This window comes from Gracilinanus agilis, chromosome 4, assembly GCF_016433145.1.
Source record: "Gracilinanus agilis isolate LMUSP501 chromosome 4, AgileGrace, whole genome shotgun sequence".
Taxonomy (NCBI): Eukaryota; Metazoa; Chordata; class Mammalia; order Didelphimorphia; family Didelphidae; genus Gracilinanus; species Gracilinanus agilis.
In genome coordinates this window covers 151,622,289-151,644,300 of record NC_058133.1, presented here as the reverse complement: position 1 = coordinate 151,644,300, position 22,012 = coordinate 151,622,289, and the positions used below count along the sequence as shown (strand labels likewise).

At 36.2% G+C, this 22,012-nt stretch overlaps 1 protein-coding gene across 6 annotated transcripts in view; it reads right to left on the bottom strand.

Annotated features, from left to right (window-relative positions):
• The window catches only part of ARID4B (AT-rich interaction domain 4B), a 212,676-nt gene that overhangs the window by 180,604 nt on the left and 10,060 nt on the right, over positions 1-22,012 (bottom strand). For 5 of the 6 annotated variants that reach the window (XM_044671621.1, XM_044671619.1, XM_044671624.1 and 2 more), the window contains exon 2: positions 21,191-21,248. In XM_044671621.1, the coding sequence (XP_044527556.1) occupies positions 21,191-21,196 (6 nt within the window). In that variant the 5' untranslated portion in view covers positions 21,197-21,248. Of the gene's footprint in view, positions 1-21,190; positions 21,249-21,985; positions 22,008-22,012 lie in introns of those variants that run through there. The other variant, XM_044671620.1, reaches the window with a different exon arrangement.

The following is a 22,012-nucleotide window of genomic DNA, read 5'->3' as shown; positions in this document are numbered from 1 at the left end:
GAATGAAATATGTAAAATCAACTTTGAAAGTAACATTTTGAATTAATTATATATAAGCTATAAATAAGAGAGTCAAAGCTCCATTTTTTTCTGTTCTTTGTATGGGGAAATGTACTTATTTGTATGTTCGTTAAATTCAAGATTAAAAAAGTACATTTAACTGTAAAAGTGTTTTTAAAAGGTGGCAGAATAACAACTAACATTCCAGATAGTAAAAATATGGAGCTGAGAGGACAATATCTATTTGTGGGGCAGAGACTTGGTGCATACAGAAGACAGTAAATATGAGAGAAAACAAACTCTCATCCTGAAACCTAGAAACAGCAGCAACCACAAGAGTACAGGTCCTGCTTCCATCAGCGCCCTCCATCCTCAATACCCATCAACAGCAACTACCTACTAGTTATCAATGACAAGGCAAGCAAACCAACCTAGCTGAAGCAACAATATTCTTTGGGAACTATAAGCCTGTGGGGCATACACTACAGACTCCAAAGAATCAAAAATGAGCTAGCAATAACTTATTGCAAATAGGAAACTATAACAGAAAAGCAAAGGATGTCATCAAAGAAATACATGGGGAAAAAGTAGGAAATGGGCTACAATGAGGAAATGAATGATTAAGAATTTATAAAGTGCCTACTACATATCTACTAGTACTAAGATACAAAACAACCCCCATGAGACAATCTCTGCCCTTGAGGAAGTTACATTAAAATAGGAGATATTAAAAATGGAAAAGTGGTGGTCAGAGAAAGAAATTTTGCTGTGAGGATTTATATGAACCATGAGTGAAGGGCATGATGGATATCTTTGTACCCCAAAAATAGAGTTAATGTCAAAAAAAAATGGAATGAGGTCCTTAGCTCACTGTATGAGCTCCTACAATGAACTCATAGGAAGACAATAGGCTATGCCAAGTAAGTTGAGCCACTATCACTTCCTCTCAGGTTCCAATGACGATAGCTCCCATGACCCTTGAGCCCAGGAACCCTAGGCAAGAGCAAAAATGCCCACTCTGGTTCTAGACTGGCCCCCAGAGCCATCACTGAGGGTAGCAACCCTTGTGGAAAAGGGACCCAAAAATGCTCACCAACACCAATATCAACAATGACCAATTATGATCAACAGGCAGGTGAATCCCAAGAACAGCAATGCAACTTCCAGACCAGCAAGGAGTATTCCCAGTCTGGCTCCTTTCCTTCAATCCCCAAAGCCATCATCCAAAGAATCAACTCCTTTAAGGCTGCTATCAACTAAATTCTTATAGCCAAAATCCAATGATTCAACATCAGAAAAGAATATAGTTCTATTAATAGAAATAATAAAGAAGATGCATTACCAATTGCTTTGCTACTTTAAGGACCATAAGGCCTTTACATTGAACTTGTAACTGAAGTTGAATATGTGAGGTCTACTCCATGAGAATGTGAGTTCTATGACAGTAGGTAGGCATGTCTTATTACTTTGTAACCCTAGTACTTAGCAAGTGCATTACAAATAGTAAGCACTTAATAAATCATTTTTAATATATTTATAGAATGAAAAGACATAGGATATGTCATAATTTGAGCTGTTTAAGGGACTACCCATACTGATAAGATCCTATCCCCTTAAGCATTTTAATCAGAAATGTGAACAACATACAATGAAGATACTTAATAAGCATAGACTATGTGAAAGGAAAGAAATAACAGAGTTCTGGACCCATAAAGACCCAGGTTTAATTCTTACTTCTAATAAATATGATGTTATCAGGAGCAACTTCACATAGCCTCTCACCCCTCTGTAAGAATCTTAGTTACCAACTAGCTGTAGATCAGTTTTGGTAGAGGGAGTCTCTCCACATCCCACAAACTTACAGGTCTAACTCACCCTGCCAATAAATGTACAGGATCAAAACTATGTGCTAAATACAAAAGGACAGAATCTGCTCTAGAAGCTTACAACCTTTAAAGGTAGAAAGGGCATCATGTATACAAATGATGATTATATAGGATAGAATATAAGCTCCTTGAAGGTAGAGAGAACAGGAAATATTTCTCCCTCTCTCTGTCTTCTAACTTCCCTGGTTTGCTTCAAGTTTCAACTAAAATCCCATTTTCTACAAAAAGCTTTTCCTGATCTTCCATAATGCAATTGTATTGGTTATCTCCTATTAATTTTGCATATAGTGTGTTTGTAACTAGTTGTTTTTATGCTGCTTCAGCAGAGGCTGTCTTTTACTTTTCTTTGTATCTCTGGTGTTAAGTACATTGCTTGGCACGTAGAATATTTGTTGACTAGATGTTTTTGTCTTTAAATTTCCAATGCCTAGTACTATATCTTGGACATACTAAGTGCTTAATATATCTTCTTTGTCTTGAGGAAAAGCAGAGAAACAGGGCAGGGCAAACAACTATTCAAAAATTCAGATGTCAAAGACCTCTCAAAACAATGAAGTTAGAATCTTCTGAAAAGTACAAAGTCAAAAGTAGCACAAGATCAAATAGTTGAAAGGGGAACACAATTAAGAAAAAAAGTACAGAGAAAGGAAGATCATTAAATATAGTACTTTATTTCCTCATATCTAATCTATCCTCATTCAAGGGCTATATCAAGCTAAATGTACATTTCTGAAGTTCCCTTCTGGCTTCACATTAATTTATTTTGCCAATAAGTATTTATTTATCATCTGTTATGTACTGTAATACAACAGACACAGGCAAAAGTTAATCAGCTTCTGTCCTAAAAGAACTTACATTCAATGGAGGAAGATAACAAGTACATGTAAAACATATAAAGTTAGTATACGCAAGTAAGTACAAGACAAATTCAGATTAGTTTGGGAGTGAAGGCACTAGCAGCTGGGTAGAACTGGGAAAAGGCTCAGGTAGAAAATGGTTATCTGAGATACATCTTAAAAGAGAGGTAGAGAGGGAGTACATCGCAGGCATAATGAATGGCCAGTGCAAAGGAACTGAGAGGGAGATGGAGACCAGAAGAGAAGGACCATCTCTTTGTCACAGACTAAGGGAAAGAAGAACAATGTGATTCTGAAATGTCAAAAGGCTCTGAAATGAAGAGAATGGGAGAAGAGAGAACATGTGTCAAAATCTCAATATTTTTTCAATAAAGTCACAAGTAAGAAGCTAAGAGAAATGAAAGATATGAGGAGGGAAGAAGTATATAATAGCTTATATTGAGAATAAGATAGGGAATCAAAAAGGAAGGAATATAAGGACTGTCTCACAAAATAAATATAAGGTAATTTGAGCTGAGAGGTTATTAAGCAATCTCTTAGACTCTTTCACTCATTACCTGTCCTTGTTGAGAGACCCTTTTCAGTCAAACCTTAAAATTATAGGAAAGGATAGAAATAGAAATAGAAGGGAGAAATAGAAGGGAAAGGGGAGGAGAAGCTTAGGAGTTGGAACTGCATGGGTTCCTGCCTAAGTGCCGGACACCATAGGAAATTAGTGAAGAGGGCACCCCCAAAATCTCTCTATCCTTCACCCCTTTCCTCAAACCCTGATTTGTGAACAATAAAAGCCATTTAGCAGCCAGATAGCATTCTTGAGTGCCTGAGAGACAACAAGGGAAGGGAAACCACAGCTTGGACTGGCAGCCTCCATCTTTGAGCCAGACCACTTACTTCGAGCCAAAGTAATATTTTAAATCAATGATATTTCAGGAATGTGAATATATAGTTGTCCCTCACTACATCCCGGCTTACTTATCAGGGTTTCACTGTATCTGCGGTTTTTAAAAAATATATATCTAATTCTATATCATAGAGTTACACTTATCACAGCACACCATTGATTGATGGAATGAAAGGTGACCAACCACAGACCTGTTTTCAGTATCTTGTGGACTGATTGGGTGACTGTAGGTTAATAAGTGTGGAAAAGGTTTATAGGAGAGTGGGAGGAGTTTATAATGCTTTAAAATATATATAACTAATAAAATAAATATAACACTACTATGTGTATTTTCACCTATCTCAGGGGTCTCTGGAACATAACGCCTGTAACAGATGAGGGAAACTTAAATTAAGTACCACTTAAATTAAGCTTACCTATTTCCTCAAAATATTTTCCTTGAAAAGAGAAATGGGGAGGGGAGGGGAGCAAAAATCTTTTGTGTCTACCAATGCTAAATTAAGATCATACTTCTAGGAATCACATGGCTAGCCCCACCTGGTCATGACCCAGCAGATAATATGGAGAAAGGGACAAAACCCTAAGCAAATATCTTTAGGAGAATGAAGGGCAATGATAAAGAAATCTATATCCTGTAACAAGTATCTCTACAGACTAAGTTATTCTACTTCTGGTAATACGGTCCTTGACACTGATATGTATTCTTGGAATATGATCTTTGTTAATAAAAGTATTTTTGTATTATATTTTATGAAATAAAATTAGGATACAACTTGAAAAACAATAATACATTCTTTTATAAATTCAAAACATTTAAGTGCTTATGTTCCCAAAAAATTCATATAAAACACTAGACATAAGTAGGAATTTTCAAGCAGCCTATATGGTAAAAATAAATAATAATTGGCATTTACATAGTGTTTCAAGGTTTGCCAAATGCTGCACATATATAAGTACATTGGTCCTACCTATCTCCAGCTACAAACCAATCTTTACCTACTAACTTAAATCATATTTAATCAATTGGTACCTATAAAAATAAGCATGTTGTAAATAATCTAAAATGATAGGAATATTTGTACAACTATAGCAGAGGAATCATTTCAATTGCTTGCTGAGGCAAATTTTTAACAAGCCTGAACTAGCAGACAAACCTTGCCATCTCAGCAACATGGAGAGCAGGATGACCCAGCTAATGTTTATTTATATAAAAGTTCTCTTCTACAGTAAAATAGTTTTCCTACTTATACTCCATGCTTCTAGGGTAATATTCTCCAAACTGAGAACAAGGAAACACATTTATCCCAGATTAGAATTTTAGAACTCAAAGAAATCTTATAGACCAATTGTCTATCTAGTTCAATTCTTGTTTTATACATGGAGAAAATGAGACTCAGAGATATTAAATTACTTATCCAAAGTCACACATCTAATTAGGGACGGAATTAGGAAGAAAAGCCTGGGAAAAGGGGAAGAGAGGGAAGAAAATGACAAGACAGCTATCTTCAAGTATTTAAAAGGATGCCATGTGGAAGAGAGATGGAATAGATTTATTCTGAAACAAAGGGTAGATGTTGCAAATATTCAAATAGAGGTTTCATGAAGGAAAAACTTCTCAACAATTAAACCTACCTAAAAAGTCAAATAGGCTACCTAAAGTAGAAAGGTTACTCTCTCTGTCATTAGAGGTATTTAAGTAAAGAATGATAATCACTTTTCTAATATGCTTTAGAGGGTATACAGATAGAAAATGAAATTGCTGGCCACAGAAAAGCTGTGATTCTATGACCAGGTCCTCTCTTTTACATTGTTCTCCTTGTCTGATGTTTCTGGCATGGAATTATGAAGTTTAGAGTATTTACAAAAGGACTACTTTAAAACAGATTATCAAGTAGGTAAACAAAATTTTTGTACAAAAGTTTATTTAATCTAAAGTATATTTTTTAAAAAACCACTTGATATGCAATTTTTTATAGCTAAATGTGGTCCATCAGTGCCTGGTTCTAGGAATGTCAATCAAATAAAAAATTAAATAGCAAATTAAGACAATGTGTTATAGTAAAACACTCATTTATTGTCTTGGGTACTATACCCAATATACCATCCTTATTATACAGTGGAAATGAATAAGGCTGAGTCCTAAAACAACAAAATACATAATTATAGTAGTCAGTTAAAAGCATAGCTTCACCCAGTGTGAAATAACTGAGTTACTAACATCTTACCCCACCTTCAACTTGATAAAATTAAATTCAAGATAAATTCAAGTTGTTGACTTGAGTTTATTAAGTCCACTGGGTTACTTTATACTTATCTCTATGAAACTAGGTAGAAGATAAAATTAGTCCAATTTTATCTGTTAACAGCTGAGCTCATTCTTGATAGTGTTTTCTTTGATGATCCCATATGTGAAATGACACAAAAAATTAATATTTTCAAAATGCCCAGGCATTTGAGGAGTATTCATCTACAAATTTTGTAGAGTTTAGAAAACTAAGGTCAAATGACTTGGCTAAAGTAAAAAAGTTAGTTCAATTATCTCACAATTTATTCTGCTAATGTGTAAATTTGGCTAGATAATTTTATGTGCTATACTGACATTATGAACTATAATTCACTGATGTTTTATTTAAAATTATATCTATAATCCACCCTACTTCATATCTACCCAATCATATTCATATCATGTTACTGTTCTTGGTTTAAAATCTGTATTTTCTACATATAATGTTAATGTTTTAAAACACAAAAATAACTTATTTAGCTTATATGGAATACCTCATTACTCTACAGTAACAGTCAGTCAACACCATTTATTAAGCTCTTATTATGTGCCAGACACTGAGTTAATTTCTAGGGATACAAAGGAAGGCAAAAAACAGTTCCTGCTCTCCAGGAGTTCACAATCTAATACGAGGAGAGAAAATAAAAAAGTGACTCGGAACAAATAATCTATACAGAGAATAAACTGGAGATAGTAACAGAGGGAAGGTACTCTGTTATGAAAGATCAGGAAAGCCTACTTGTATTAGATGAAATTTTAGCTGGGTCTTGAAGGAAACCAGGAAGAGCAAGAGATAAAGTTGAGGAAAGAGAATTTGAGGCCTGGGGGGACAGCTTGTGAAAATGTACAGTCTGAGCTCATTCTTGGTACCCTCTTGAAGGAGAATGCCTAGATGACAGAGTACATGGGGAGAGAGAATAAAAGATAGAAAAGCCAGAAAGGCAGGAAGGGGCCAGATTATGATGGATGTCATTTTCAAGGAATAAATTATGAAGTGCTACAACTTTGGGTGAACCATCACTAAAGTTCAATGACTTAATCCTCTGAAACAATGGATATTAAAAATAATCAAATCTTTCCTTGACAACTCAGGGTCATCATCTGAACAACCATTTTTGTAATAAAAATTTTTTTTCCTTTTTAGTTTCTGGCTCTTTCCTTCAATATCAGATTTTGGGTTTCATTTCCTCCCCCATTCATCTGGTTCTTATAATTTCAGGTTACTGTGTCTAATTAGTCATAGGCTGAAAAAAAAAAACAGATAATATACAATTCTTAAGAAATTTAGGATTCCAAAAGGTCTCATGAGTAAAATGGAGAAAGACAGCTTTATAATGATTATTTCAAGCTGAGCCTGCTAAAACTTAAAATTCGAGATAAATATGGCATTACCATAATAAAGAAACATCAGAAGTTCCTGACAACATAATATATAGCTGTATGCACATAGATATTATGCTAAAACAAGATTATGTAGGTTACAGATGTACAAAAAGTTTAGCTTTGGTCAGTGATTAGAATTAAAATCTTACCTTTTAATACAAACTAGACAGTATGGCCCTGGGCAAGTCACATAACTTTTTAGTGCTCTAAACTACTCTCTAGGTCCCTTAAGCAGCAGAGACAAAGGGAGTTTCATCACCAACAAGCTCCCTAGGCTAATAAAATCATAGGTTTACTTCCTATCCCTATGGATTATAAAAAATTGGTACACTCCCCAAGTCTACAATATTTATTAAGCATCTACTTGGATATAGTAGGCTCAAGGGATAGTGTTTAGCCTAGATATCAAGACCTAAGTTCAAATCTGGTCTGACACATTTACTAGCTGTGTGACTCTGGGCAAGTTACTTAACCTTGTTGCCTTAATCTGCTGAAGAATGAAATGACAAACTATTATAGTATCCTAGCCAATAAAACCCCATGGACAGTCTACAGTGTCAGGAAGAGTAGACACAATTGAATGACTGAACAACAACATGCAAAGAAAAGCAAAAATAAAAAGTCAGCCCCTGCCATCAAGGAGGAAGTTCAGTCTAATGAGGGAGACAATATGTGAACTATGTACAAATAAAATATTTTCAGGATAAATTTAAGATAATCAACAGAGAAAAGGCATTTCTACCAAGGAAGAACAGAAAGGTTTCTTGTGGAAGAAGGAATTTTGTCTGGGACTTGAAGGAAGTCAGGGAAGCCAGGAGACAAAAGTGAGGGAAGGAAAGAAATACAAACATGAGTTATAGTCAGTGAAAATATAGTCAAGATATAGAATGCCTTATATGGAGCAAGGAGGCCAATATCACTGGATCATAGAATATGTGGAGGAGAATAAGGTATAAGAAGACTGGAAAGGCAAAGGGAGGCAGGAGGGCAGCTGGGTGGCTCAGTGGATTGAGAGACAGGCCTAGAGACAGGAGGTCCTAGGTTCAAATCTGACTGCAGACACTTCCTAGCTGTGTGGACCTGGGCAAGTCACTTAACCCCCATTGCCTAGCCCTTACCATTCTTCTGCCTTGGAACCAAAAAAAAAAAAAAAAAAGAAAGAAAGGCAAAGGGGCGACATGTTTGGCTTTGAATGACAAGCAGAAGACTTTATGGGCAATATCATTACCCTTTATAAGGGTAATAAGAAGTCACTGGAGTTTTACTGAATAGGAGTAGTAAGGGGAAAAGCCAATGACATGATCAGGTCTGAGCTTTATGAAAATCAATTTGATCAATTTGACATCTGAGTCAAAGGAGGGTAGATGTCAGTAGATGTGTATATTTGTGTGTATAGAGTGCTAGAGATGGGCATGAAGCAGGGAATCAAACCAAAAGACTATGGTGAGACATAGGGGGAAGGGTTTTAGAGAGTGAGGAGTTGAAGATAATCTGAGGGTCCAGCCTGGGTAACTGGGAAGATGAACAACAATAATATAAGAAAGCCAAGAAGAGCAGAACCATGGATAGAAACAATGAGTTCCACTTTGGACACCTTAAATTTAAAACATCTATAGAAAACATCCAGTTTAAGATGCCTAATGTGAAATTGTAGATGCAAGAATAGAGATTAGGAGAGAGATTAAGTCTGAATGGATCTGAGAATCATCAGCATAATTCATGATAATTGATAAGATTAGGAGATATAGTATAGATCAGTGGTTTCCAAACTTTTTTTGGCCTATGGCCCCCTTTCCAGAAAAAATATTACTTAGCCCCCTGGAAATTAATTTTTTTTTATTTTAATAGCAATTAATAAGAAAGATAAATGCACCTGTGGCCATCACCACCCCCCTGGATTGCTACAGCACCCACCAAGGGGTGTTAGCGCCCACTTTGGGAATCACTGGTATAGAGGGAGAAGAAACCCAGGCTTTTGTTTTACCAAATTCAACCTCAACATACTTTCAGGGCACATTTGATTAGGGAATGTAAAAGAACTAGAAGTGACTTTAGAGATTTTATAACCCAACATCCTCATGGTATACATGCAGAACCTGCAGTCCAGAGAAGTGAAGGGATGGGATTGAGGTCCCACCACTAACAAATAAAACTGGGATCTGAATCTAGATCTTATGAACCCAAGTTAAATATGCTGATAAAAGTTCCTAAAAACTGGAAACATTATGAAGAACTCAATATATTAATTTTTTGACAAAGAATTCTAGGGATATGTTTAATTGAAAACTTCTACAACTGAGAAAAAAATGAAATAGTAATGTCAAGTCCAAATAAGATTTTAAAAAATAATAAATTTAAAAGATGTATGACCTTAACATTAGAAATAATGTTAAAAAAAGACTTAATATTAAGAATGCAAGAGCTAAAAAAATGTACTGATGTTAGAGACTTTTAAAAGAAGACTAAGGAGTCATCTGTCCTGAATGTCATTTACCTTTTTAAATAATCAAGCTTTTCTTGAGATCCACTCTGCCACTATATTTATTAATGGAGTTGTAACAGTTATAGATCTTCCACTTCTTAATGTTTGGTTCCAAAATTTCTTAAGGGATTAAGGTTCATTTTCTCCTACTTTAAAGTAATTCAAGACCATCAAGTAATTATTCTCTCCTAAGCTTATTTTATACCAATTTGCAACCTAGTTTTTCATTGAGGTAAACTATTTTGTATAGGTATTAATCACTTTTACTTGTATTATATGGTTTCTTCTGTTTTTTAAGCAATTGGCTGGGGAAATGTTTATATATCAGCATTTAGTTTTTTACTTTTCTGACTCATTTTTTCCTCAAGTATTAGAATGGGTAGTGAAGTAAACATTAAGTTATTATGAAACAAGTATAATCTTTTTTTATTTTAAAAATATTTTTTAAATTCCACTCATCTCAGGAAAGTAATATTTGACCCCAAAAAACACATTCTGTGAGTCACCAGGAGGTCACTAAATGGCAACAATTTTTATTACTCATATATACATAATAGTAACTTTCCAGAGAAGCAGTATAGTTTTATTTTGCAAACAATAGAAAAGAAAATCAGAATTCAAATCCTAGCTTTGCTTCCAACTTACTGAACATCTGTGAGCATAACCAATTCATCTCACTGAATCTCTTTTTCATTCACAAGATAGCAAAAATGTTGCTTATTTGACTCTTGAAAATGCATGAAAAAAAGTTGTAAAATATCTTTAAAAAGAAAGTGTCATGGGGCAGCTGGGTATCTCAGTAGATTGAGAGCCAGGCCTAGAAACAGGAGGTCCTAGGTTCAAATCTGGCCTCAGACACTCCCTAACTGTGTGACCCTGGGCAAATCACTTAATCCCCATTGCCTAGCCCTTACCGCTCTTCTGCCTTAGAACCAATCCAATACACATTATTAATTCTAAATTGGAAGGTAAGAGTTTGAAAAAAAAAAAAGAGAGAGAGAGAAAAGAAAAAAGAAAGTGTCCCTCAAAGCTCTATTCTGGGTCCTTTTCTCTTTTTCCTGTAAGCCGGTGATGGCAAATCTTTCAGAGATAGAGTGCTATGTCCTCCTCCACCCCTTACCCCAGACAGGGGAGGGAGGAAGTCCTCTCATTGGGCTGCTAGGTGGAGGGATGGGTGAAGTGAGGAATGTCCTCAGCGAATGTAGAGAGGGGAAGGAAAGTGGCCTGAGCACTCCCCTCTTCTCTAGCTCTGCAGTCTGTGAGTTGCCCATCTTACCTCCATGTGCTCCCACTGGGCTGCTGGGAGGTGATGAGAGGCACATGGAGAGAGAGGATGTGTAAATGGAATTAGCTCACCCTCATTCATTCTTTTTTTTTTTTTTTAAACCCTTAACTTCGGTGTATTGTCTCATAGGTGGAAGAGTGGTAAGGGCGGGCAATGGGGGTCAAGTGACTTGCCCAGGGTCACACAGCTGGGAAGTGGCTGAGGCCGGGTTTGAACCTAGGACTTCCTGTCTCTAGGCCTGATTCTCACTCCACTGAGCTACCTAGCTGCCCCCCCTCATTCATTCTTTAGACTTTAGCCACCAGGAATAATATCACCCCACCCAACTTAGAATTAAGTGGGGAGAGGGAGGTCTGTGACCCGCATGTGATAGTAAGTGACAAATCAAAAACAAGTGACTGGGCAGCAGTCCAAAACAAAGGTGAGGCTGCCATTTGTCCAAGTTAAAAAAAAAATTTGAGGTGGATGCAGGAAGTGACAAAAGCTGCTATCTTTTAAAAATGATGGTAACTTCCTATGAGGGCTTTTGCCTTTTGAACTTGGCGTTAGAGGAGTAAGTCAAGCAGACTCCCTTTCCTTTTCCTTGGCGTTTCTGGAGGCTCTAGCCTCAAAAGAAGCCTCTCTTCTTAGAGGAGTCCTCATGGCTAGAAGCCTTGTTTAAATAACCTCTATGCCCCCCTTTGTTGGGGTCCCTAAAGCCATGCCTGGTTCAGGCCTCGGGACCAGGCCAGAGTTACTCTCTCTCTCTTTCTCTCTCTCTCACTCACTCTTTTCCCCTATCTTCACTCTTCCCAAATTGTAAATAAACCACCATAAAAGTTATCCTGACTTGGGTCTCTTTTATTAGGAGTTGATATTTATTCAATTCCTTGGTGACCACACTAAAACTCTTAAATATCCAATCCATTCATAATCTGTTTCCCCTTTTACAAGGAGAATGGTGAGAGTACTCTGCTCCCCTCCAGCTCTGCCCCAATCCAGCTCTGCTCCCTGTGAGCCAGCTACCTTACCCCCTTGTGCACTCCCATTGGGCTGCTAGGCAGAGGGATAGGGGATGTGAAAAAAATATCTTCAGGCACAGTGGAGAAGGGGAGGGAAGCAGTTCCACCCCAGTCCCCTTGCCTTTCTAGTAACAAATGAGGGTGGGGCAGGGTGTGTAAGCCAGTGCTCTACATGCCATCTTTGTCATTCGTGTCATAGGTTTGCCATCCCTGCTCTATGCTATCTCACATGGAGAGTTCAATTATCATCTCTATGCAAATGACTCTCAGATCTACATATCCAGGCATAGCTTCTCTCCTGAATTCCAGTCCTATATCATCTATTGCCTTTCAGACATCTTGAACTGGCTGCCCCTTGTAACATCTTAAGCTCAATATATCCAAAATGGAACTCATTATCTTTCCTCCAAACCCACTCTTCTTCTTAATTTCCTTATTATCAATGTGGACACTACCACCTATTCTAGTCACACCATGTTACCACCTTGATATAACATTTAACTCCTCACTTTCTCTCACTTCACATATCTAATCCACTGCCACGTCTTATCATTTCTATCTTCACATCTTTCATATAACCTGCCTTCTCTACACTCAACAAGTTACACCCTGGTGCAACCCTTCATCACTTCTCACCTAGACTACTGCAATAGCCTTTGACTGGTTTACTTTCCTCAAGTATCTCCTCATTCCAATCTATTCATTCAATTGCCAAAGTGCTTTTTCCAAACCTCAGATCTGACTATCATACCCCCTATTCCAGGGATGTCAAACAATAGTCCACATACATTTAAGAATGACCTGAATCAGATTAAAATTTAATTGGGAAATATTTAACAAAACAAATAAAAATAAAACATAATACTATAACATGAGGTTTTCTAAGTCAATATGTGGCCTATTGGGATTCTTATGAACATGGTAGTAGCCCCAATTCCTATTTAAATTAGATACCACCCAAGTCAGTAAACTCCAGCAGTTCCCTATTCAAGGTCAAATATAAAGTCTTCTTGCTTGGCATTTACAGTGAATTTCTTCCTACTTTTATATAGTTTTCTTACACTTCTCACATCACACATCTACAGTCTAGATATAATTGTCTACTTGCTGTCACAGGCCCATGATACTTCTTTTAGCTTTGTTCCAAAACACCTAGAATGCTCTCCCTCCTCACCTCCATCTCTAAGTTTTCCTGAGTTCCCTCAAGCCCTTAGCTCAAAACCACACTTTCTCTGAAAATCTTTTCCTGGTCTCCCTGTCTCACAAGGGAGAGGGGAAGCTTTCTGGTACTCCATATATAGCTCTTATGTACCTAGTTAGTTACATGTTGTCTCTGAAATTAGAATGTGAGTTCTTTAACATTGGGTGTGGTTTTGTCCTTTTTTGTATCCCCAGCACTTAGTACAGTTCTTGGATCATAAGTACTTAATTAATATTTACTGATTTGCTGTACCTTGAAATAGTCATCCAAACTAAGGGAAAACAAAGACAGGTACTATTCATATTTTTATTTTATTTTTCCTCTTTTTAAATTTTATTAATATAAGTGTTCAATTTTTGCCTCTTAGGATTTTGTTAGTGGCATTCTATTCATTTCTGCTACTTTGAATTGCTGTTTTCTTTATTTTATTTATTTAGAATTTTTTCCCCATGGTTACATGATTCACTCTTTCCTTCCCCTCTTGCCTCCCCACCTCCCATAGCCAACAAGCAATTCAACTGGGTTTTACATGTATCATTGATCAAGACCTATTTCCATATTATTAATATTTGCAATAGTGATCTTTTAGAGTCTACATCCCCAATCATATCCCCAATCAAACTATGTGATCAAGGAAATGTTTATCTTCTGTGTTTCTACTCCCACATTTCTTTCTCTGGATGTGACTATCCATATTTTTAAACATGGATTTAAAACTCTCAATTCCTTGTATTTTTAAAGCTTCAAGAACAATTTCCATTAACCATGGGATAGTTAGTACACATACATATACGCAGCTATTTTTGCCAATACAACCTTTTAAGGTACCTCTATTAGCATATGGCAAGAAATATTTAAAAAGCGAAGTCTTTCAAATATCCAAACAAGATCCAAGTCAAATTCAATTTAGCTACAACAACAGCAGTTGCTGTTGTCTTCAGGTTAGTCTGCTTTCTCCCACTCTCCTCAGCACTAGTCAAGCCTCTGCTGCTTGGCTGAACCTTGTAAGTCACTTACCCACCCCCACAAGCTCACTATGCTAGCCTAGCTTCAGGTGACTCACTACCACATCAGAACACTGATATTGATCTCTTGAAGAAAGAAAATTTTTTGATTTACATAAGCTGGGCTATAAGCATACTGAACTAAGAAATTATAGGACAAAGAAGAAATAAGTTTAATGGTTAAAGTAACCCCAAGAGCTTAATAACCTTTGGGCTTAGAAGGATTTACTTTACATAGTAAATACTGACATCTAGGAAACACTGCAGCAAACAGCATTAGAAACAACTTCTTTGAATCAAAAAGAGTTAGTTAAAAACAAAAAGTTTCAAAAACTACAGAATGCTTTTAAGTGGAAACCAAGAATTCTGGAGAGGAAAAAAAAAGCTACTGCTTTCCACCAAGAATTTTTTTAAAAGAACTTGATTCTAAGACTGGCTACCAGAAACAACTTACATCTCCAAAATCCTTACAATAAGTCAAACCTACAAAAATTAAAGTTAAAAAAAAAAAAAGGGAAAAGAGCCTCAACATCATTCTAAAAGCCTACTTTAGATTCTCAACAATTCAAGTGGTATTTGTTTAGATGGGAGTGGGAGGTTATGATGGGAGACACCACAGTTGACACTGGAATATGACCTGAGTTTTTTCCAGGAGAGAAAACAGTGCTTTAAATTGGTAAGCAAACTTGATAAATTGCTCAGAAAATTCACAGATTTATATGGCCACCAATGATCCATATGTTTTCTTCTGACCATCTATTGAAAGTAAAATGTAATCAAGTTCTCCCTTTTTAAAAAAGTCTTTTAAACTAAATTTTATTTTAATACTTAATCCTGTTAAAAAATAACTTCAGGCTCTCCCCACTATGCCAGAAGGTTACATACTCAAGAAAAAGTTTTAAATAATTTTAAGTCAATCGAAGGACTAGCAAGGGTAAACTCTGAGGAGCTCATCACCAGAAGTCTGACCATCAGTTTAATTTCTTTGGCATTAAAACTTATGAGAAACGATCTAATTAACATATGTAAGGATTGTCATTTTATGATAGAGGGGAAATTCAGAGTACTGAATCATGGTTCTTTTAGAGCACTGAAAAATTTATTTAAATAACTGGCATTTGCTCACATGCTTTCTAAGTCACAATCTTCACCTCTCAGTTATAAAAATGAATTCTCAGGGCTGTCATAACTAAAATGATAAAAAATCAAATGTGGTTTTTAATGAAAATTGATCATGACTGCTCTCAAGGACATCTACCAAACATACTTCACTTTTCAAATACAGTATAACCCTATGATAACATAATTTAGTATACAATTTCAGATGGACTGAGATTAAATCATGTCCCCTGATAGCAATAGGGACAAAAGTGTTTTAAACATAATTAGCCTAAGACAGTCATGTGTTCCATTCCCTATCATCATAAAGAATACATACTATATCTTGAAATAAGCACTTGAAATTTAAAATCATAATCAGAACTGATAATTCTTCCCACAATCCATAAATTATAGCACTACTATATGGTAATAAGTATTTCAATAATAAAGTAATTAACAGGGTAAGATGTCACTTGCAGATCACCTAAAATGACAGAGGCTGTTCATAGCAAAATGGGTTCTGATCTCAAGATCAGAAACTAAACTAGACATAAGACTAAACCAGAAAATTATCATCATACACACAGGTATTAGCATTTCAAGGTATAAGTAGTAATATCAAAATTTCCAAATATTTGGATGGCTTTCTAAAGTTCAAATAATTTTATTATTAATCATACTTCTTGTACCTCATTTCATAGTACAAAAAAATCAATTGTTCACAAAATGCTTTACATACATTATTTTATTTTATCCTTACAAAGACCTATGAAGTAGGCTCAACAGGTATAATTACCATTTTGCACATGAAGAAGAGAAGCTAAAAAAGTTAAGTGCCTTGCCTAGAAGTCACAGAAAATAGCACTGGAGACATATATTTCAAATCCAGATTTTGCTGATTCCACAACACAAAAAGAAGTGTCACCTTCAATATGAAGTCTTTCCTGACCTACCAAGCTGCTATGGCTTCCCAATCCTTTGTAACAACAAAAATTAGCTAGTATTTGTTTTGAACATATTTCATACAAGTATACATATGTACATTTTGTTTTCCCTAAGAGAATGAAAATGACTTGAGGATAGGGGCTGTTTGATTTTTGTCTTTGTATCCAGTCTTGACCTAGGTGCTTAATAAACATTTATTGATTGACTAAACCCATTGTTTCTCTATGTAATGGCCCTAATTAATAATGAATGCATGTTAATTTTATAATATTCCATTAATATCATGCAGCAGGTAGGCACATGATAAGTGCTTAATAGTCTGTTGACTGACTAGATGGAGAGTATACCTTGCAACCAGGAAGACCTGGATTTAGGTCTTACCTCTGAGACATCCTGGCTATGTGATCTAGGACATGTACTTCAACCTCTCAATGCCCCCAAAGAATTCTCTAAAATTCTTAAGGTTGCAGAGAAAGGACCCATTTGTATTGAGAGAAGCAGTTTTTCACTAAGGAAGTCACAGGTCCCATTTTTTGAAAAATAACATTATTTGTAAAAATGTTCAATGGAAAAAATAAGTGAACTTGATTGTGCCTCTTTACCATCTTCCTGACTCTAGAATTGATACTTCAAAGTTGTTTACACATTCATATTTTAGAGAAACAAGGTATTTCTGTGGAACATTCCATTTTTAGGAGCTCCCTCACAGAGATAATCTGTTAAATTTTAGTATAAGAGCTAAATTCTACCTTTTAAGATCAACTTATCTATATGGAAAAGTAGTTTAAGAAATTATTTTATTGCTGCCTTTTATATATGTGTATAATATATATTATGACAATGACATACTTTATTTAAAATAGACTAATGTAGTATTTGGAGATATGATAAATACTGTGTACTGTCCTTCATAAGATAAAGACAAACTGACTAGTCAACATTTTCCTTTCAATTTAAAACCAAACATTAATAAGAAAAATGATATGCGTATAAGAAATTTTAAGGAATGTGACATTTATTGTTTTAAATGATCTAAAAAAAATCAGTGAGTTCCATAATTTGCAATCATTTCAATATCAGATCTAAGAAATGTCTAGGTAAAAGAACTTTACATTATTGTTTTGATTTTTTATGACAGCTTTCACAGATATAACAATCCTAAAATGGATCATGAGTTTATAAATATCATACAATATTCACAACTTGTTTTTGTGAGCAAAAAGGATAGCACTAGTGAAAAACTAAACTTCTGAGTTCATGTCAGAGAATTTGTTAAGTATCAAAATTTACCACTATTTGTGATTTAAAGTTCTTATTCTAAGTTTTCTATAAGCTATCATAGTAACTGAAAACCATTATTTGTGTTTGCTTCAACATATTTAATAAATTGCCTATTACCAACATTTCTCAAAAGTTAAATGCAAATGCTTGTTTCAAAATTCTCTCTCTCTAAGCATAGGACTCCCAAGTGGCCCAACAAAACATTTGGAACTACTCTGCAAAAGATGATATTATTTAGGATCTAGAACTATCCAACTCCAAATGTCTTAGATGCTATAACTAATAGTGGGAGGGGAAAATGTGTAAGGACTCTAGTCTCTTTTTAAATAATCATGTAGTTACTGAGGTCCCAACCACAAACAAACAACAGAGGAGGAAGATTATCATCATAATAATAACTGACATTCATGATGCTTTACTGTTTGCAAATTGCCTTAACTAAGTTAGGTTTTTCTACCCTTAGAATAATCCTTCTAGTTAGTGTTATCTATCTCTACTTTATAAATGGAGAAATTTTAAGCATAAAAAACAAATGACTTTTTAACATTACCCAAAGAATAGGCAGGATTCAAACTCAGGTTTTCTAAACTCTGGATCTAATACTTCTACTACATCATAATTGCTTCATTTTAAAATTTTTAGCATCTTTCAGTCAAATCAAGTAAAAACCTTCAGAATCTCCAAGATTATAACCTGAAATGGCAAAAATGCACTTCTTAATTTTGCATAACACATTTCTACTACAGGGTACGACAAAGAGTTAGCAATTCAAAGACATCTAATACAAAATATACTTGCTCTATTTTGGATCCAATTTCTATATGGAAATAGCTAACTATGGATTATATACAGGGGCTAATATTCAGATAGTGAATTGCAGTTGACTTCCTGTTTGATTTCATCTTGTTTGATTTGATCCCTCCCATCACCTGAATTCCAATTTATTTGTACCTCTTGCCAGGGTATAGGAGAAAAGGGAGGCACATTAAGCAAATTCTTTCTACTATAAATTATACTAAGTGAATAGTAAAGAAAACTTCCAAAATATATAGTTACATACTAATCTGTAGACTTTAACCATCTACAATTTTCCTAGTCTTAAATATTCAGGCAGTTAAAAAACAAACAAACAAGAAAATCAGAAAAATATAAATTCAATATATCATCCATGCAATTTATTAAACCACAAAATGCTTTTGTGTTACAGGCATCTGATCTCATTTCCCATAATCATACAGTTTATAACAGAACAAAATAGAGTATTTTAGAGGATAAAGAGATTTCATTTAAGAAATACCTTACAATTAATACAATGGGAAAACTTTGCTAATAACACATAAAAGTGGCATATATAATTTTATTTCAATTTTTTAGAATGTTCTCAAACCAAAAAAATATATTATGTACTGACATTTATTGTCTATAAATATGTGGTTCAGCAATTACAGTTTTTGTTCTACCTTATTGTGGAAAATACCAACTCCTATAGTAAGAGTTTAAAAAGGGCAAATTTATTTGATTTCTAATATCTGAAAGGCTACTCAAGCATCATAGAAATCAGAGCCACGGGAAAAAAAATATATTTCAATTCTGAAACTGGCTTAAATCACAGAAAAATAAAATAACTGGAGAACTTTAAGTCTTTCCACATAAAAATTAGGTTGTACACAAAAAGCAAGTTTTATATTTGAAAAAAGTACAGTATGATTGATCATATTCTTCACAAACAAAGGGCTATAGTATGATGCCAGGAACAGCAACAAAAGTAAAATTAGTTCATTTTAAAGTATTAAGCATTTTAACACTGGTAACATTGAAATAAAAACTAAAAAATTTAATTTAAAATTCAATTATAAATATCCAAATGTATTTTTATTTTGTTCTGACACTTATCATGGAACTGTTTAAACTAGCTTTATTTTTTTTAAAGAATCAGTTAAGTAGGAAATCTTAAAATAAAGTTATGATTGTCAACAACATTTCATAATTTTCTGTTAAATGTTACTCCATTTTTTAACTTAATGTATTTTTTCAGTCCAACATTTTCTCAAGAAATCTATGACCATTGTGGAAGAAATGTGGTTTTCTTAATGAATTCACTTCCCGTAGTTCCACACATACTCCCCATAGTGTAGTTATTATAACCAAGCACTTTTTCCTTGTACATTTTCAGATATCACAGATACATTTAGCTTTACATACTTTTTAAATGAATTAATATATATAGGAAAGAAGGAAAACCTTTTCACACAAGGTATACAGCACAAAGCCAAGAAACTAGGAAAAAACTGGGTAGGCTACACAGTACTCAGAATTCTATGAGCTTTTTACTTCCTACCATAAACTTACACAATACAAGCCTTAATTCTGATACAATATTTTTTAAGCTGCCTTGATTTTAAACAGAACCGAAATATGTAAACTGTTCAAATGAACTACCTAAAGCAGCTAGCATTTAAATTTTAACCTACTACAATTTGTAGCATTATTACTATAACCAATTATGAACACACCCACCCTTTTCAAGCATAGCTGAATTTTTGCAGAAAAGAAAAAAATGTCTGCTAGGCTTGGTACCACCAGTTGAATCTAGAAGATTCAACATTCTAATTCTCTTTTTCTTCTAGTTCATATTAAGTGCATAAGCTAATATTCAGTATATATCTACTAAGCTGAAAAAGTAAAGAAAATAACAGACATTTAAGGCTATCATATCTTCAACCAAATAAACCCAATAGGTTAAAAAAATCCTACATTTTGTGCACTGTCTTTTATTCATTATTTCTCTATCCTTACCATTTGGAAAAGATTATCAGATATCTAAAAAGCTTGCAAAACAGGTTTTTGTCTTGAATATAAGGAAAAGTCACCCTAAAAGCATGCAATAGAACATCAACTGAAAATGTTTAAATCAAAAGAGATCAGTGCAGAGGAATGGAACACCGTATACAAAGCACCGTGTGCCTGGAAATAGATACAAGTCACAAGGCAGTCTTCAAACCAGAATCCTCACTTCATATTGTTCAAAGAATAGTTTTTATGTGGGGTAAAAATGATGTTTAAAAACCCACACATTAAAAAAAAATTTTGTTTTATCTCTATTGACTGATACAACTATAACAATGTTTAGTTTCTAAGTGAGGTAGCATTTCTTGATGTGCTCTCACACTTCTCAAAGTGTTTTCTTTAAATGCCAAAAAGGAAAGCAGAGGATGGTTCTTATCTATCTCACAGGGAAGAAATGCTCAAAAAAAAAAAAAAAAAAAAAAAAAAGCTTGGTTTATTCTACAATAAGTGAGATTCCGCTATCTATTCCCCCCAAATAAGAGACTCCAACTCAACTCCCCCCAGGCCCAGCTTCCTACACCCATCGGTAAGTAAGTACAATGCACCAGCTCTGACCCCCATCCCCTTCCCTAGCTCTAAAGGACTCGGGCACCAAGCCCACGAAACACACCTCTTTGCGCACCCCAAAAGCTCACTGAGACGACCACCTCTCAACACCCCCACACGTCCGGCTCCCTCTTCACCCCACTCCACCCGCAACACTGAGGTTTCCCTAATAAAATCTTTTTTTACCTTCATGGTGGTGATTCGGCGGCCGCGATCCTCTAGCAGACAGAGAATTCACCTGCACCTGAGGTGGAAACAAAAGACACCGAATCACCACCCCAGGAACCCCTACTCCGCGGGAGGGAGGGGGGGGAAGAATGGCTTCAAATCTCCCCAGTCGCTCTCGCTCCACCACCCCCCGGAAGGAAGGTCCCTCCGAGCTGTAGCTCTCGCCCTCGCCCTCTGACAAGCCGGCTCTCTCACCCTCATCCCCCAGCAGCCCCCCGGACCGGGCCGCTTCCCCATTGTCGGACCCGGCGGAGTTTCCCAGTCTCCGACAATGACGCCATTTCTGTCAGAGGAGAAAGTCACAACAAACCCCGGAGTCCGGCCCCAGATCCTTCCCCGCCCCGAGCTCAGGCTCGTTGGCTCTCCTCCTTCTCCCGGCCGGCCGGCCTGCACTGGTGGGGCCGTCAGGCTGGCGCCCCCACAGCTGGCTGTCCAGCCCGGGACGCCACGGGGCTGGCAGCAGGGGCGCCTACTGCGGGGTCCCTGCCCGGGGGGAGCTCCACGGCCCGTCGCCCCTTCCTTTTCCCTACTCACGCCGAGGCGTGAGGAACCTCGGAGTCCGCGGCAAGGAGGGCCAGGCAGGCGGGCAGGCAGGCAGGGCCCAGAGCTCGGGCGCTCACCGCGGGGGTGGCGATCACTCTACTCCGGGCTGGGGAGGGAAGGCGGGGGGGGGGGGAATACGGGGACACACGACCGCCCCGGAACCGTGTCCCCACTGGCCGCCGCATTCCCCCGCCAGGAAAATGCCCCTACCTGGCTGGGTGCTGAGGATGAAGCCCG